Genomic DNA, 16,287 nt, shown 5'->3' on the forward strand with positions numbered 1-16,287 from the left:
GTGGTATTACATTACATTAATTGCAATAAAGGTTTCTCTGAGACTGAGATGAACAATCTAATGGTGTGACACAGCAAAGTCATGGCTGTTAATAAAACTGTGTTTGTTTAACTTCATAGAGGTGTGACCAGTCCATCAGTTAGACTAATTTGTCGACACTTAGTTGTTACTGCGCTCCCCCACCCCCACCCCCACCCCATCGCAAATAGATACCCGTCCTGAATGATCTAGTAGCAATAATAACCTCTGAATCAGTGGCAGATATTTTTGCAATTTTGACTTACTCTCGTGATTTCATTGCAACAAAAAAATGCCTTAAATAATTACAACCAACAGTGGTTACAGTCATTGTGATTTTAACTCGTGTATCACTATGCACAGAAAACATGACAGTTACTATGTACTGAATCATGAATTCAAATAAAGCAGACATGTAACACTGGTAGCATGTTTTTGCTAGCAGATGGAGCCATAATGTAAACTTTTACTGATTTGTCTTTTGGTTTACATAAAAAGACCCTAAATGAGCAGTTGGCCTTTAACACAGTTAACATAAATCTGATAGATCTGAATAAAGGTTATAAGTTAATGAAGAAAACTTAGGTTGTTTGTATAGATGCATTTTTATTTATTCAGGTCAAGTTGATTTCAGACTAGACATTTATGCTTCGTTAGTTCTCTTTCGAATAACTCAAAAAACCTGGATTTGGATATCATGCTAGACTGCTAATGGGTATGTAGGCTGTAGCTTCCACTTATTAGAACTGACAAGGTGCAAAATTACAATGTGTAGCTAAGGCAAATTTTAATATTTTATAATTTAGACCTTTATTTGTTGTTAAATATGCTTGCGAGTGAACCTCTCCAGTTCTGTCAGCCTGTATTAAAAACTCTATGTTTTTCTAGATCATGCAAAAGAAGAACCATCGGATGCAGTGTGTTCTCTGTAATAATGTGAACATGATCATGGGAATAAAAAGGACTCGAACAGTGCAGTTAACAAATTTAATGGAGATATGATAGCTGGAGAGACAAGCCAACCTGCAGCCACGCTGACACAAACCACAGCTCATCTCTGTCTCTAAACCATGTATGCATGTGTGAGGGGCTCCCAGTAGATGAACAGGCAATGGTACATAGTGTGTTTGTGCTCATAGTGTTGTGGATTGTAACGTGAACTCACGACCTGCGCTGTTCATCGTCGTCTTACTTTTTTTCCTCTCAGGCTCTGCAAGAAAGCAGACCAAAATGAATGCCAAATCATTGGTTACAAAAGATATACCAGCTAAATCGGTGACTTGATAAAGTGATTGCTGACCACAGGCGTGTGATTCATCTCAGGACGTGCTGTATCTCTTCTCGCTCATTGTGCAGTGTCTAAAGCTTTACAGCTCCGCTCCGTTTGCTGTCTCATCGGTTCACTCCTCACATATCTCTCCGTGGTTTTCTCTTCAGATCCCCAGGGTGTGTCAAATAAATGCATATCCTTATCTCCTCTCTGCCTGTGGCCACTTTGTGCATTCCTACTTTACTGTCTTCCTCACTGTTCTGGTGTGTGTCTGACAGGTTTTCTGAATGTGCCACAACATTTTTAGCTCAGTTACATCACGCAGCTTGTATTCAATCTTGGTTTGGTTGGTTTTACAGACACCAGCAGTTCTCTGCATAGCAAAACACGAGGACTGTTACAGTCACTGGTATTCTGCTCTTCATGCTTTTGTGCTCTTGTTTTATAATAATTACATGCAATTAGATATCGCCATGTTGGAATGTGGAAAACTGCAGCCTTTAATTCTCAGTTGATACCCAATCATTTTCCTCAGACAGCAGCTGCAGTTAGGTGCAAATCAGATACACTACATCATGCTCTATAATTCAGAAAAGGGGAGATACTATTTGGATCCTTATTTGAGGTCAGTTAGAGTTTTTGACCCTGTTGTGAAATGTCAGCTCTGACCTTGTCTCTTCTTGATTTTGCTTCTTCCAGGTGATGATACAGAACAAGAAGATTGACTTGAGCCATGTGACCTCCAAGTGTGGCTCTCTAGACAACATCCATCATCGGCCAGGTAACGGTCAGCCTGTACTTGTTCAGGGGGAACTGAGGGGTTAACACTTCGACTGACAGCAGTCTATTATTGGTTAGGGAAGCACGCACGTCACCAGGATGTTGACGATCTCTAACGTTAAAATATTACTTTATATGGAGGATTTCCAGCATTTTTCAGCACAGTTTAAATTGATTTGAAGAATATGCTTCTCTTTCATGAGCTGTTCAGTTTATACTGGGGTTTTACTGGGCAGCTCTAAAGTCTGACTGTGAGTGTGCATAGAGAAACACTGTCTTCTTTTGTGAGGAGCTGGGAATCCTTGGCGAGGTGCACAATAGGAAATCCACTGTGAACTATGACCTGCAAGGTTTAGGAACTCGCAGCACTGAATCGCATTATGTCTTGTAGTATTGTATTATATCTTAGTCACGGACGCTGTTTGCACCTAGAATAAACATGCAATCTGTGCTTTATATTAGCTTTTTTTGTTAAATTTATCTGCATAATATGCAGATAATCTGGGATTATCTGAAATGACAAGCAAACGCAAGAGGAAGTCTTGGCTATTTCACACCTGATATTGGCTGTTGCCACAAGAGGCTTAGACCGATAGCTGATGGGTTCCTAGAAAGAAAATTATTAATGTGACAAGAAATGTTGATCTTAAAATAATTGGATGGATTTAAAAATGATAAATCAGAGTCTTTGATCAGAACTGCATCCATAGCAATGGTCTGCTACTCAGAAATAAAGGAATTTAGAATGCTAAAATTAAACAATATATTGAACAAAGCCGTGTAATAAATCTTGTTATCATGTTTGAATAAGGAAAAATCTGCAAGAATGCAAGGCACAAGGATAGAGAGGGCATTGTGATTCAAATGTGATTGGATCAGCTTTGTAACAGAATGTAAGAAACAAATCAGACCAGCAAGTATAAAGCCATGAAACATAGCCTTTTCCTGCTATCTTAAAGCCAGTTTTCCCTCTGTGAATGTGATTTTTTTTTGTTTAAATTGAAAACGTAAATGACTATGGCATTCTCTTCCAATAATGTATACAGATATAAATGGGGCCAAACTTGTTTACCTGTGATAGCACTCCATGAACTTTGCAACAAAGTGCAATCTAATCCAATTTAAATAATAAATGTAATCAGTTTATATTTACCTCCATAAATAACATTCCAGCCCGATGAAGCTGTGATCTGTTGAAGCATACAGTGAACTACATTTGGATTGACAGCTCGATGTATCTGTCTACGATGTGGGAGGTGTTGTGATTCCTGGCGGCCTCCTTGTGTTCTGTTTCTAACGTGAATGTGTGTGTGTGGAGCAGGATACTGATGAAGTGTTGATGAACAGTGTTGGGTCAAACCTGCAGAGAGTTATACATCCAGTTTGGATTTTTCATTCAAATCACAAACTGGGAAAGAACCAAAGCTTTGTGCAAAGTGTTAATGACGTGTCCCCTCCCAGTTGGTGTTGTGGTGACTGCTTCAGATCCTGCAGCTCCATCTGCTGGTCCTTTTCTGTTTGTCCATTTCACAACCTTTGTTAACTTATTTCTGTTTAAACTGGAGCATGCATGCTCCGTTACACTTTCCCAATGAAATCTCTTCCATCAGACTGGGGTTTTGTACAAGCAAACTTTCCAACCATCTCGACTTTTCTTTCACCTTTTGTCAGTTGCTACCACTGTGAACCTGCGTCAATATCTGATGTCAGTTCTCTTTGTAGTTTTTACACTTCCTTTCCTTCTCTCCCAGGGGGTGGTAACGTGCGTATAGAGACTGTGAAGTTGGACTTCAAAGACAAAGCCCAAGCCAAGGTGGGTTCCCTGGAAAACGCTCACCACACTCCTGGTGGAAGCCGTGTCACGGTGAGTCTCAGCTCCATGCCCCCAATCCATCATTTAAAGGAAAACAAGTTTTTGAGACGTTGTCTTATCAGCCAATTTAGATATAAACTCCTGCTATATCCTTCTTTTTTGAGTGTTGTTTCCTATAAACATCATGGTGAACAGGCTTTTTAGATGTCTTAATTTGTCAGTTTACCTGTAAAGTGAAGAGATTTTAGCCATAAAATCATGCATATATGTAGAAAAATCATCAAGGCTCACCAAAAGGATTGCCTCAATGCCTGGGGCGAGTAAAATGCCACGCCGTGGCTGTAAAGTGGTAAAAAAAAAAGAATAACAAACATCATTTTTTCAGAGCCTAGGATGCAAGTACCTAAGAAGTGAGCCATCTCGCTTCCTTCTCATCTCTATGGCTGCAGGTAAAGCTTTAGTTTATGAGCTGAAGCGCAAGCAAGTATTTGAATTTCCAGGAGTTACGCTGGTTGGTGCAAGAGGTGGTTGGTAAAAAAAGTCTTTGTTTCTATTTTTTAACAGCTAGTAAGTAAAATAATTTGTATGGACTCAAGTAAAAGTGGACTTAAGGCAAGGAGATTTCTGACCTACTTCCCAAACCAGGCAAAAAAAAAAAGAAGAAAAACATGAACGCTGAACCCTGGAATATTGTAATGTTAAAAGATATGTGCGCAGTCTGAAAAACTGCAGGGTAAAGTTTGTAATGTTGTAATAAGGAACGATAAATATCAACATCATTTAAATAAAGAGGGGTTTCCAACAAGCCAATCTTCCAAAAACTTGTATTCCTTTATCTGCCTATGACGGTGGCAGTATGTAGGTATAGTATACGGTGCTATCATCAAATAATGTAGAGGCAATCCATACTCTCAAGTTCATCTAGTGTGCAGGCTCAAGGTCTGAAGTCAACACAGAATTAAGAGTAACAGCCTCTGACTACAGCCTAGAAAACAGACTGGACAATATGAAAATTATGTATGTCTTCCTCCCCTTCCACATTTCACGTCACACCACCCGCCTCTGTTAGATTGAGACCCACAGGCTGATGTTTCGCGATCACGCCAAGGCACGAGTGGACCACGGAGCCGAGATTGTTGTCCAGTCACCGGGCCTGTCCGGCTTGGTGTCTCCCCAACGCCACCGGGACAGCCACCTATCATCCTCCGGCAGTCTCAACTTGCTAGAGTCCCCGCAATTAGCAACCCTGGCTGAGGATGTCACTGCAGCTTTGGCCAAGCAGGGTTTGTGAACACTCTGGATATCTGCTCTGCACCGTGGACATCCTCGCCCTGATCCTTTCAAACTTTTCTGCCCACTCCTGCCACCCCATGGCCAACCTCAACTAAACCACAGCCTCTATACATCTTCAAGATCCATCACTCAACTCTAGAGACTCGAATTAGGAGCTACTGTACTTTGATCTTCTTTATTTCCCAGATATGTGCTATTTCTGATTCATTTTGTTGGCCTCTCTCTCTCTCTCTTTGAATGATGTTGCATAGAATAGTTCAATCTGAGCACTGGTCGTAGATTAAGTGGCATATACAAAGTGGGGGACCAGGTGATGGCTTAACTGGTCCTGGATCAGTGTTATGAAGAAGCCACAGCCTTTTTTTTCTACATTAAATAAGAAGTAATGTGGCCAGCACACCGTGCAGCACGTGTTGTTCTTGCTCAGTAAAAACGTGCATGGACGCCAAACCCCCTAACAAACCAAGCATCGTTAGTGCAAGTCATTCTTGTCATCCAATATATAATATATTTAACAAATATATATAGAAACATAAAAATACAAGGTCTTTGCCATCTACATGTCCTGAAAACATTTTAAAAGGAAGTGACAATATGGCTATAAAATATACCTGTAAAATTGCATTACTGCAAGAACTAGGTCATGTTATGACAAGCATGTATTGATTCTAATATTAAAAGAGGCTATTTTGTAATCTAAAAAAAAACAGGATTTTAGTAAGTTATTTCCTCAATTATTGAATAAAGATTAAACAAGTTCATGTTTTGTAGTTATTAGTTGTTTACAGTGTAATGCTTGGTGACAATGTCAGACAGCTGATTTGGTGTTGCTAAGGAATGCATCTCAGTCCTGTTGAAGAGCATCATACACTTGTACCGCTCAGTAGTTCAATGTAGACGCCTGTTTATACATCAGAACAGTATTAAACCCCAGAGCTTGTTCAGATCTACAGCTAAAAGTATCTCATCTTTACAGCTGCAGATGTTGAGCTCACGTGAATGAACAGTACAGACGTTCCTCCACTAACACAGGCTTATGCTGCACTTGTCAGGACTGTCTTTTGTCTGAACCACAGAGGATGACACTAAGATTTAGCAGAAGATGCAGCTAACCAGAAATCTGTCTGTGCGTGTGCGTTTTTGGTGCAGATCCCATGCCGTTTTAACGACGTATGCTACCGTATCTGGATGTTTTGTTGCAATATGTGAGAGAAGAAGGTGGAAATAATATTTAAAAAAAAATATTTTGAAAAATCCATTAAAAAGACAATTCATGATGAAAAATAAACCAACCGAGAGAACTCGGATCCTGTTACATCTGTTAGGAAAAAAAGTGTTTGGGTGATCTAGTTTCTTTTTCAGACACCATTTGTGGTATATCCTGCCTCCTGCCTAATTACTTCCCTCACCCGCGACTGTTTGTTTGCTTCTGTGTTTTTTCTGCATACCCCATCTCCGTGTGCCCCCCTCCCCACCTCCTGCTCCACCCTACAGCAACTGTAAATGTATTTAAAAGGTCAAGTAGATGTACGCAGTTTTTCTCTTGTTGATATGACACCAATTACAATAATTAATGACAATAAAAAGAACAAAAAGTGAGACTGGGCTACTGTTTTCTAATCAGATTACAAGACAACAGGGTTCCTGCAGATCCTCAAAATGTCTTAAAAGCCATTGAATTAACCTAAAAACAAGAGCTAAACAAGTATTAAAATGTCTTAAACTACTCTTTTAAAAATGCTAAAAAATGCTAACACATATTTGGGCAAAATTCTCCCTAACCCCGAGTAATTGATTTCAATTGATTTGTTTGTTTATTTGATTTTTTGTAAAATTGGTAATAAATTTCCTTCCAAGTGACATTAAAAAGTCTTTAAAAGTCTTAAATCCCACTTCCCTTTAGCTGTAGGAACCCTGTAGTAAGTGTATTTCTGGAAATGTTAAGCTCTCTCTAACATGCATCCATCTGAATTAAATATGCAAATGATTTGCATAAAAAGTAGAGTCAGAAATTTGGAAATAAAATGGGAGTTTGTGAAAAGTTTATTGTGGCAGGTGGTACAATAAGTTAAGACCTAGGGATGGGTTGGGCGAGGAGTGGATTCCTTTTTAATGGCCAGTCCCGGGCCAAACCAGTCACTTCGCTGGCAGATAGAGAGCCAGCCAGACCGCAAATGATAGGAGGGGGTGGTCATCATTATCCCACCTTCCCCTCCATCACTGCTCCACTTTGAAAACCAGTGATGATAAAAAATCCCCGATGAGACAGGGGGACTTGGGTGAAGATGAGGAGAGAAACATCTTGTGGTCAAAATCAGGTCGGCTTACCGAACAGCAGGAGGAGGAGGAGGAGGAGGAGGGGGAAAAAAAGCACCAGTTGGACAAAAGGAAAACAAAAGTGTAGAACAAAACAAAAGAAGGGTTCAGGAAATATGACATCTCATAGTCCTTTGTTCCCCCTGCTTCCTCAGGTGGTACAGGAAACAGCGAGTGGATGTCGCGACACCATGGGGTCTGCACATATACGATGCTCACCACCGCAGTGGCAGGGTCCTTACACAGACATGATGTGCTTGACAAAGGCTGCAGATGGAGACCAGGGCAGCACACAGAGAGGACACAAGAGAGGGAAGTGAGTGAGTGAAGAGAACAAGTCAATTATCCAATAAAATAAGTTGTTTGATTTTAAATGGACAGCTGTAGATGATATAAAACAAGATATATGTGCCATACAAAATACTGTATATTCACTTTATTGGAATTTCTGTTTAAACTGGAAGTTGACGTCTCACTTTCTGGATTAAAGGGACAGCTCACCCCACAGTCAAGATACATGTTTTTCCTCTTACCTGCAGTTTTATTTATCAGTCTTGATTATTTTGGTGTGAGTTGCCGAGTGTTGGTGATATCGGCTGTGGAGATGTCTATCTTCTCTGCAATATAATGGAACTAGATGGCTCTCAAAGTGCTAAAAACAACTCAACAGCAATTACTTTTTCCAGAAATGATGTCCCAGTGACTCAATGTATTCCACAGACCTTGTTGTGAGCAGTTTCATGTAGGAACTGTTTTCTTTCTACTGAACCAGATCCACCAATCGTATCACTGCGCTGAGGAAAATGTGCATCTTACTACTAGCTCACCTTGCACCACTGAGCTAGCTAACATTATAGTTCATCTGAAGAGGACACCATTGATGTTTACATCACATGCTGCTGTGAGCACAAGCCTCTTATCCATGAGTAAATGCATGGTTCCTGCTGTGCAGTGATGCTGTGGATGGGTGTAGTTTGGTAGAAAGAAAATAGATACTGCTCACAGAAAAGTCTGTGGATTAAGTTTGTCATGATTTCTGGAAAGACACATTGCTGTTGAGTTTTTCAGTTGTATAATTTTGGCGCTTTGAGCACCACAAGCCAAGTGCAACATAGTTCAATTATACTGAAGAGAAGGTAGACATCTCTGGGGCCGATATGTCCACACTCGACTACTCACACCAGAACAAAATAGTTTGATAAATAGCACCACAGTTAAAAGGAAAAATATTTATTTTTTATTTTGGGATAATTCTTCCCTTTTGAGAGTGCATTTAAAGGGGCACTCCAACAATCTAATAATGCATTTCCATAACAATCCTTACCTTTGGGGATTCATAGGAGACAGATTAAAAAAAGAATGGTTATAACTAACCAATACAGGTTAAGATATTGGTGACATCACCAGTTTTTTTGTTTGTTTGTTTGTTTGTTTGTTTGTTTGTTTTTCCAAATCTTATCAAGTTCCCCTCAGAGCCAAAGAGGACTGACAGACTGACTGATGTTCTCCATGTAAAGTGAACATCAAGGGTAAAAGTGGTCCATTGCCATATTAAAATCACATAAGATGTTTAATATATATGTTAAACATTACACACGGTGTAAAATATAAAGACTGTTATAGCAGCATCAAATATTAGTCATGATGTTGTAATTTCTAGCTCACCCTCGTAATTGACACAGCCGTTCTCATCCTCCTGTCCTGCCATGAGAGCATCAATCTCAGCCTCAGTCATCTTCTCTCCTGTAGGGGGAGACAGAGAATAACCAGCATTAATAACACACACACACAGACACAGACACACAGACACAGACACATGCTAGTGCCCTTGGCCCTGACTCACCCAGTGTTGACAGCACAATACGCAGCTCAGCACCCATCACTGTGCCGTTGCCCTCCTTGTCGAAGACACGCAGACCCTCAACATAGTCCTCGTATCCGGCCTTGTTTGGGCTGTTGATGATGGTCTGGAGCATAGGGAGGAAACCCTCGAACTCTACTCTCTTGTTGGCCATGTCTGCATGAAAGGAGATAGAAATGACAGTCCATTACATCCAGAGGAGAACAAAGTCAGGCAGGTTAGTGACAAAATCCTTGTCAACACATTTTCAAAATCAATAATTTATCTCCCCTTCTCTTCAGGAGCTGTGACAGTTTAGACAGGTACATGTTTCATTTCATTATTTTTCATTTATTATCCTATTTGGTATTTTAGTTCCACAGAACAGACTGAGGCACAGTATTGCTTTTGTCAGTAATGATTGAGCATCATGCTGCTATTTTGGTTTAAAGGTTACAGAGATTTACGCTTGCGTCATCGCCTGTCTGCATGAGCAGATCAGAGGCATACCTTAAAATTACAAATCAAAACCTGTCAAAACATTCAGTATGAGGAGCAACACTAGCCCAATTCTTGAATGGGAGAAAAGCTCTGTTGCACTGACCTCTGAGGGTTGTTGAATTCAATGTGTTCAATGTTTGATCTCACTAACCATCCCAGTAGTACAGAAGTAGACTTTTGCACACCCAGCTGGGATTTTGCATTGCATAATGGAAAGTGTTGCTCTGCACAGGGAGGGACAATGCAGGCAACAAGGTGAATATTTCAGTCACTACCTAGCAGCTTAAGCAGGATTTTCAGCTTGTGAGGATTTATTGTTTAATTTCTGATTTTTTTGTGACATATCTGCTCCATGTTTTTTTCTCTATAACTAGAAAGACTGATTTCAAAGTACATGAATGACTCCAGCCATAAGAGCAGCTACTCATGATTTCGTACAAACCTACTTCAGAGTTACAATATGTACCTCTTTCGTAAACTGCACCAAAAAAACCTGTCAGAACACTATAAATGAAGTGAGCCATGCATTACTAGCTACTGCACGCAATCTAAACCTCACCTCAAGTGACATATCTGTCTTATGAGCTACTAGCTAGGTTATAACTTTGTCTATTATAAAGTGCTGTTAGCACTGCATATCACACTAATAAAATATGCAAATCACTGTTTTTATCATTATCATTAGAAGGACTAGAAGTGAGATGTTGTATGCCCAGCAGTCTGAAGTAGCCTTTGTGAAAAAATGAATTATTTGCAAATACTTAATAATAAAAAAATGTTTGAAATTTTCATCTCCAAACATAACAAATAGGACAAAACATCTTAAAGGACCTACAGGACTCTAAAACTCTGCCATAATCACAAAATAATCAACTAATTTGTGATATAAAACACGCTGAGTGTATCTCTTACCTTCGGCACTGGGGTTTCCCAGCAGCTTGTTCACTTCCTTGTTGGTGGGGTTCTGTCCCAGAGCGCGCATGATGTCAGCGATCTGGTTGTAAGCCACCTTGTTGTCACCCACCCTGTCGAACAGACCAAAGGCCTCCCTGTAGTCTGCAGAGTAGAAGAAGAGGAAATTAGTATTTTCATATTCATTAAGTGTTTATGAGGTGGTTCAGAGGTGAATGTGCGGATGACTCAACTGCACCTTGTGATGTCATCATTTCCTACAATATCATATTTTAATTATAATGCTTGAGGGACTTTAAATGATTCATCAGCATTTAACATTTCGTTGCATAAATGTGTCTTACACCTAATTGTATTTCTGTTATTTAGGTGTTTTAAAACTTTTTTTTTTTTTTAATTTTTTTAGATGTCATATAATGTTTGATAATCAACATCCTTAATAATGAGCTCCAGGCTCAAAATGCATTTTTTTAATTAATCTTTTTTAATACTTAATTGCAGTGTTTCTTTTCAACATTTTACAGTTTAAACGTTAATTTTCCATTTCAAGAACATGCTCTATTTTTGTTATCCATAAATTTAGTTTGGAAGTGATTTTTCTGTGTCCTTGACACCATCTTCCTGGCTGTCATACAGAGTAAGTTCAAAAGGCACACTTCATTCTGTTGTATATGTCCTCATAATTTCATCCATGTATGTTTTCTAACTGTAAAGGTTTTTTTAAAGCAAATTTGAGTTGTACACTTATAAATAATCTAATGTGTTTTGTTTCATATTGGATACATCTCTGCTTTTTTATAGTGTGTGAAAGGCGTTTCTCCCACAATTCGAGACAGTGGTTTGCCTTTCACCAAGAATAGCAGTAGCTGTTGTCGCCTGCCAGCAGGTGGAGGCAGCTCCTCTACAATCTAACAAGGGAAAAAAATATAACAAGGGCAAGACGTCTCTATAGGTTGTGGTATTATGGGCTGACTCCTGCCGGGCTCTGTCACCACTCATACTATTTCTATCGCAGCTGTCCCCTCTCGCTCTCTCTCAGCAGCAGCGACGGGCTCTTTTAAAAGACCACCTTGGAATTGATAAACATAGCTGAGAATATGAGCCCCCTCCTTTTAAAGGCAAGGCCCCGCTGTGGGTGTGCTGAGTAGAAGTAGGGAATGCTGACTGCAGTGTAACAAGCAGCCGACCAGACGACAGGTCTGGTCAGGTGGCATCCTGTTCAGGGTCAAATGCGACCAATCGCACACAGGATTTTTTCTTTCAATCAAACTCTATGATTCAACCACCTCTCTAAATAATCCTTTTCACTGACATGAATGGCTGCAGTTTTTGACTACTTTGCCACTATGTACCCTTTTGACAGTGACAAATTTCATTTAATTTCAGGGCACAGGGATATGATTTAATTGCCTTTCAACTTGAAATAAGTTATTTTTAAGTTTATTTTACCTGCTCTGGTTGAAATGGGGCAATTAGCACAATCAGTTCGTTTGGACTGAAAGCCTTCAAATGTTAAGCACTGGATGCACAATACACCACTTTTGTATGCTTTTTGACCTACAAAATGTTGCACTGATTACACTTAAAAATGTGTAGATATGTTTCACCGTTTCACAGTGTTTTTGAGAGGAGTTTTTCCTCATCTGTTCTCATCGGTCCAAGGACAGATGATTGTCGCATGTTGTAAAGCCCTCTGAGGCAAATTGTGGTTTGTGATATTAGGCTTTATGAATATAATTGAATCTGAAATATTTCGTCTTTCGTACAACTAGAGAGGCATTCAGCCAAGAAACTGTGTTTTTGCTTAAAAGGCTACCATGTTTTGATTGGTTTTTGTCATGTAGCATTCAAGATTTTATTTGCTTCAAACCATGGAATGTCAAGAATGTCAAAACACAAAAAAAGAGGCGACCATCTGTCATGGACACTTTAAGACCGAGTGCCAAGTCTGTAGCAGGTTGGCATTAAGCTTTAAAGAATGAGCATTGTTTCACGCTCCTAAGACATATTAGTCTCTTGCATAATGATTTACTGTATCAATGGCTTTTATGATTTGTCAGACAGCGTGCCAAGAGATATTTTGGAGCATGATGAGTTGAGTTTTATGTGCAGTGTCACATGGTTGCAAAGGTAAAATGAGGTATGCTCACCATCAATCTGGTCTGCGCTGAACTCCACCTAGAAGCCAAAACAAAGCAGCCACATTAGTATGAATGCAAGAGTTTTGAAACATCATTTAATCAATAGCACAGCCCCTTGTATTTAAAAGGCTGGCACAACTAGGCATTCACACTTAATCTGGACTAATTAATCAGGTCTACACTGAGGATTAAACTTGTCTCTTTGCCAGAATTAGCTTCACCCGATCTGTGGAGGTCCATCTTTAGCTACATTAACATGTCCACATTTGGTGTCACCCTGCATAGCCATCACACATTAGTCACCAGACTGTTAGTCCAATCCGGACAGCTGGGGGGCGTGGCCTAGATCATGGTGCGCTATCCATGGTTCTAGTCATTCTTTTCAGTCAACTGTGCAGTACAGTGAAGTACCTCAAACCTGCTGCTGCTCCTCTCACTAACCTCTCCAAACTGTGCATCCACTCAGAGATGTTTATATAAATATGTCAACCCTGGTTAGGATTTTTAGCGCCTGGGCAGATATGTCAACAAGTCCAGAAATCTATATTTATTATATATATAAAATTACGTCACAGAAAAAAAAACATATATTAATTTAAATTTTTTATTTACTTTTATTAGGGTAGTTTCTTTCTTTCCTTTTTTGCTTATTTTCAGGTAATTTTCCTGTGAATTTTTTTTCTTGCTAATTTTTGATCCAAGTCTCAAACAAATTTACTCAGGTTCGATAGGATTAAACCAAAACGTAATCAAAATTTTGACCGCCAACAACACACACACACACACACACACAAACTAAATAAATGAAAGGATATGACGTAGAAGAAGGCTGCATTTACATTGTAAATACACTGACACCATTGATCAAAGAAGTCCCTTGTTATCCCCTATTGTCCCTCCTTTTATTGCTTGAAATCAAAAGGAAAATATTGCTTGTTGCCCTTAAGAACCCCTCTTAAAATCTACTTCTGTCATGCAACTCTGATTGGAAAAGTTAAATCCCAGCTCCACCTGAGCAGCCATCGTCCTGTCTCTATCCCTCTCTACAGCAGTAGTCCTGCTTTGACGGTCATGGTACCTTGACGGCGGACAGGTCGATAGCAGGTGCCGCTGGAGCAGGGGCTGGTTCTGGTGCCGGTGCAGGTGCAGGTGCAGGTTCGGCCTTCTTGGCGGGAGCCTTAGGGTCCTTCTTGGGTGCCATTTCAGCTGATAGTAGTACTGTGTTCCTGAAGCACAGACAATTCCCGGTTCGGATGACAACACAAGGAGTGTAGCACAAAGTGGAGGGGACTCGGAGCAGGAGATCACCGCTGGGGCGTATATATATGAGGCTATTTTTCCTCTTGACCCCCGTCGACGCTGTCCTCGTGTGAGGATTGGATGGCGGAGGGGAAGGGGTGTGTGTGTGCGTGGATGGGTCCTCTCTAAACATGGAAAATAGGGCTCCGGCCCAGAAAGTGTTTATTTACGCCGCATATCTATAATAAAAAACGAAAACACTCGGAAGGGCGTGAAGGTTACCTGGGGACGTGCGATATCCTGTGGACCTCAAGTGAGCAGTTCCACTTTTACGCACAGCGTTGCGCGCATTTACGCACAACCTGATCTCGGCCTAGGAAGCATTATCGACTATTGAGGATGATTAAGCGCTTTAAAAGTTATAAGATGTTAAATGACGAATAATGCCCATTTTGCGCTCTATGTAATCTCACGTGATAAGAAAGATGGGGAACTAGCCACTCATGCAAAACGACTCATTAAAGCCTAAATTGAGAACTGAAAGAGAGGGAGAGCTCTTAGCTGCAAAGTGGGGAAAAGATCAAATGTTGGGTTGCATAACATCTTACTCACTCCAGTAAACATCATCCTGTGCCAGGTAGAAATTAATGTTTCAATGAATGGCCATAAGATACTGGAAATAAGGCGGGGAGGGTTCCCGGAAGATGTTGTTGGTCATGTGCCCTGAGCTCTGTAGTGTTGACATGTACTGTAGTTTACATGTCAACATCTACCTTCATCTTTTAAGCCAGATCTTCAGACCTGGACACTGTGTGTGCTTGCCACCATCAAAAGAAAGCTAGTAGCATAAGTAGAGACGCAACCCACCTGAGCCACAGTCTGTTTGTCCCCTTACCACAAGCGAAGACACAGAGAGCCATAAAATCCCAGACTAATAGACTGCGGAACAGCTTCTTCCCCAGAGCCTCCATCACCCCCTCCTCCTTAACATATGCAAATACAGACCTACAGTGTAGCTGTTATGCACTGATTTACGCACATGCACTTTATATTGTGGAATGACTTGATCCACAACGCACTTTAAATCTTTATGTATTGACATTTCAGACACACTTATCATTTTTATTATTATTTATGCTTAGATGTATTTGTCACTGTTTCATCTCACCATTATCTGTGGTTTTACCACAGATGTCTTGGTGTTTTAAATTCAGCTTTAGCTTTCAGTTATTTCTTTGTTTTGTTTATGTACAGCTGTCAGCCTGAGAGTAACCAAAGATAATGCTGTTTTACATCTACAATGATAAACAAAGTGTCATATATCGTCAGAAGTCAGGTCTCACCTTGACAGTTTGTATCATTCCAAATGGAGTTAAGTAATATGTCCATGTGTAATTTTTGTAGAGGGTTTTTTTCCTCTATCATGATAAGACACTTTTTATGCACCACAATATTGCTTATGTGGTTGTTACTCATCTCTGACTGCAGCTTTGCTGGACTCATCCAAGGCTCCATGTTTCCAACTGCTGTATAACGAAGTAATTGGTAAACATTGCACAAGCAATGCACTGAACTGGCCTTTATTTGCAACATAGCATAGACCCCAGAATTTACCAACATATAATAAACATACACCAGGATGAATCTAAGATAAATGTATTTAAAATAATGCACAACTTATGTAGAATGCCAGCATTCGGTGTAGCCCTTAGAACACAACATAGCTGGCTGAATATAGCATTTTCTATCAGTGACGTGATCAAACAAACCAATGATGGATGATATTTTATTTAAGTAAAGCAATACCACAGTATACAAATACTTTGTGGCAAGTAAATAGATGTCGTGCATTTAACATTTTACAAGTAAACATGTGAATGGACTGGCATCTAAATATACTCTATAAAAAAGAAGTATCCATTATGCAGAATGTCCCATTTCAGAATAATATGTATTATACTGAAGAAAAGCAGGGAGTGTTAATGATGGATTTCTAACCAGTTAGACTGCCTTGGATGCATTTTCGGACTGTCACAGTATGCTGGACATTCATTGCTTTTTAATATTATGTAATGTATTAAACTATTGGATTATAACTATTGATACATTAATGTGTTCTTCACTTTAATGTTGCAGCTGGTAACAATGGAGCCTATATGTTTTA

The 16,287-nt window shown here is 39.8% G+C and overlaps 2 protein-coding genes across 2 annotated transcripts in view; one reads left to right on the forward strand and one right to left on the reverse strand.

Annotated features, from left to right (window-relative positions):
• The window catches only part of map2 (microtubule-associated protein 2), a 108,463-nt gene extending 102,609 nt beyond the window's left edge, over positions 1-5,854 (forward strand). Inside the window, exons 21-23 of the mRNA XM_042494738.1 lie at positions 1,988-2,069; positions 3,820-3,932; positions 4,951-5,854. Coding sequence (XP_042350672.1) covers positions 1,988-2,069; positions 3,820-3,932; positions 4,951-5,172 — 417 coding nt within the window. The 3' untranslated portion in view covers positions 5,173-5,854. The remainder of the gene's footprint in view (positions 1-1,987; positions 2,070-3,819; positions 3,933-4,950) is intronic.
• Positions 5,855-6,553: 699 nt separating this feature from the next.
• On the reverse strand, positions 6,554-14,186 carry myl1 (myosin, light chain 1, alkali; skeletal, fast). Its single transcript, XM_042495304.1, has 6 exons — positions 13,963-14,186; positions 12,894-12,921; positions 10,744-10,887; positions 9,334-9,507; positions 9,156-9,233; positions 6,554-7,757 (listed from the first exon to the last, which is right to left on the reverse strand). Exons 1-6 carry the CDS (start codon positions 14,083-14,085, stop codon positions 7,729-7,731), a joined length of 576 nt encoding a protein of 191 aa, XP_042351238.1. The 5' UTR covers positions 14,086-14,186; the 3' UTR covers positions 6,554-7,728.
• Between the last annotated feature and the right edge of the window lie 2,101 nt (positions 14,187-16,287).

Source organism: Plectropomus leopardus, chromosome 10 (assembly GCF_008729295.1).
Source record: "Plectropomus leopardus isolate mb chromosome 10, YSFRI_Pleo_2.0, whole genome shotgun sequence".
In the NCBI taxonomy this organism is placed as follows: Eukaryota; Metazoa; Chordata; class Actinopteri; order Perciformes; family Serranidae; genus Plectropomus; species Plectropomus leopardus.

What these genes read in the sequence shown, in the direction of transcription:
- myl1 (XM_042495304.1), bottom strand. Translation starts at nt 14,085, where the DNA reads ATGGCACCCAAGAAGGACCCTAAGGCTCCCGCCAAGAAGGCCGAACCT. An exon ending in TCGACCTGTCCGCCGTCAAG is followed by an intron (nt 12,922 to 13,962) that starts GTACCATGACCG and finishes TTTGGCTTCTAG; the next exon opens with GTGGAGTTCAGCGCAGACCA. An exon ending in GGGAAACCCCAGTGCCGAAG is followed by an intron (nt 9,508 to 10,743) that starts GTAAGAGATACA and finishes CCTTTCATGCAG; the next exon opens with ACATGGCCAACAAGAGAGTA.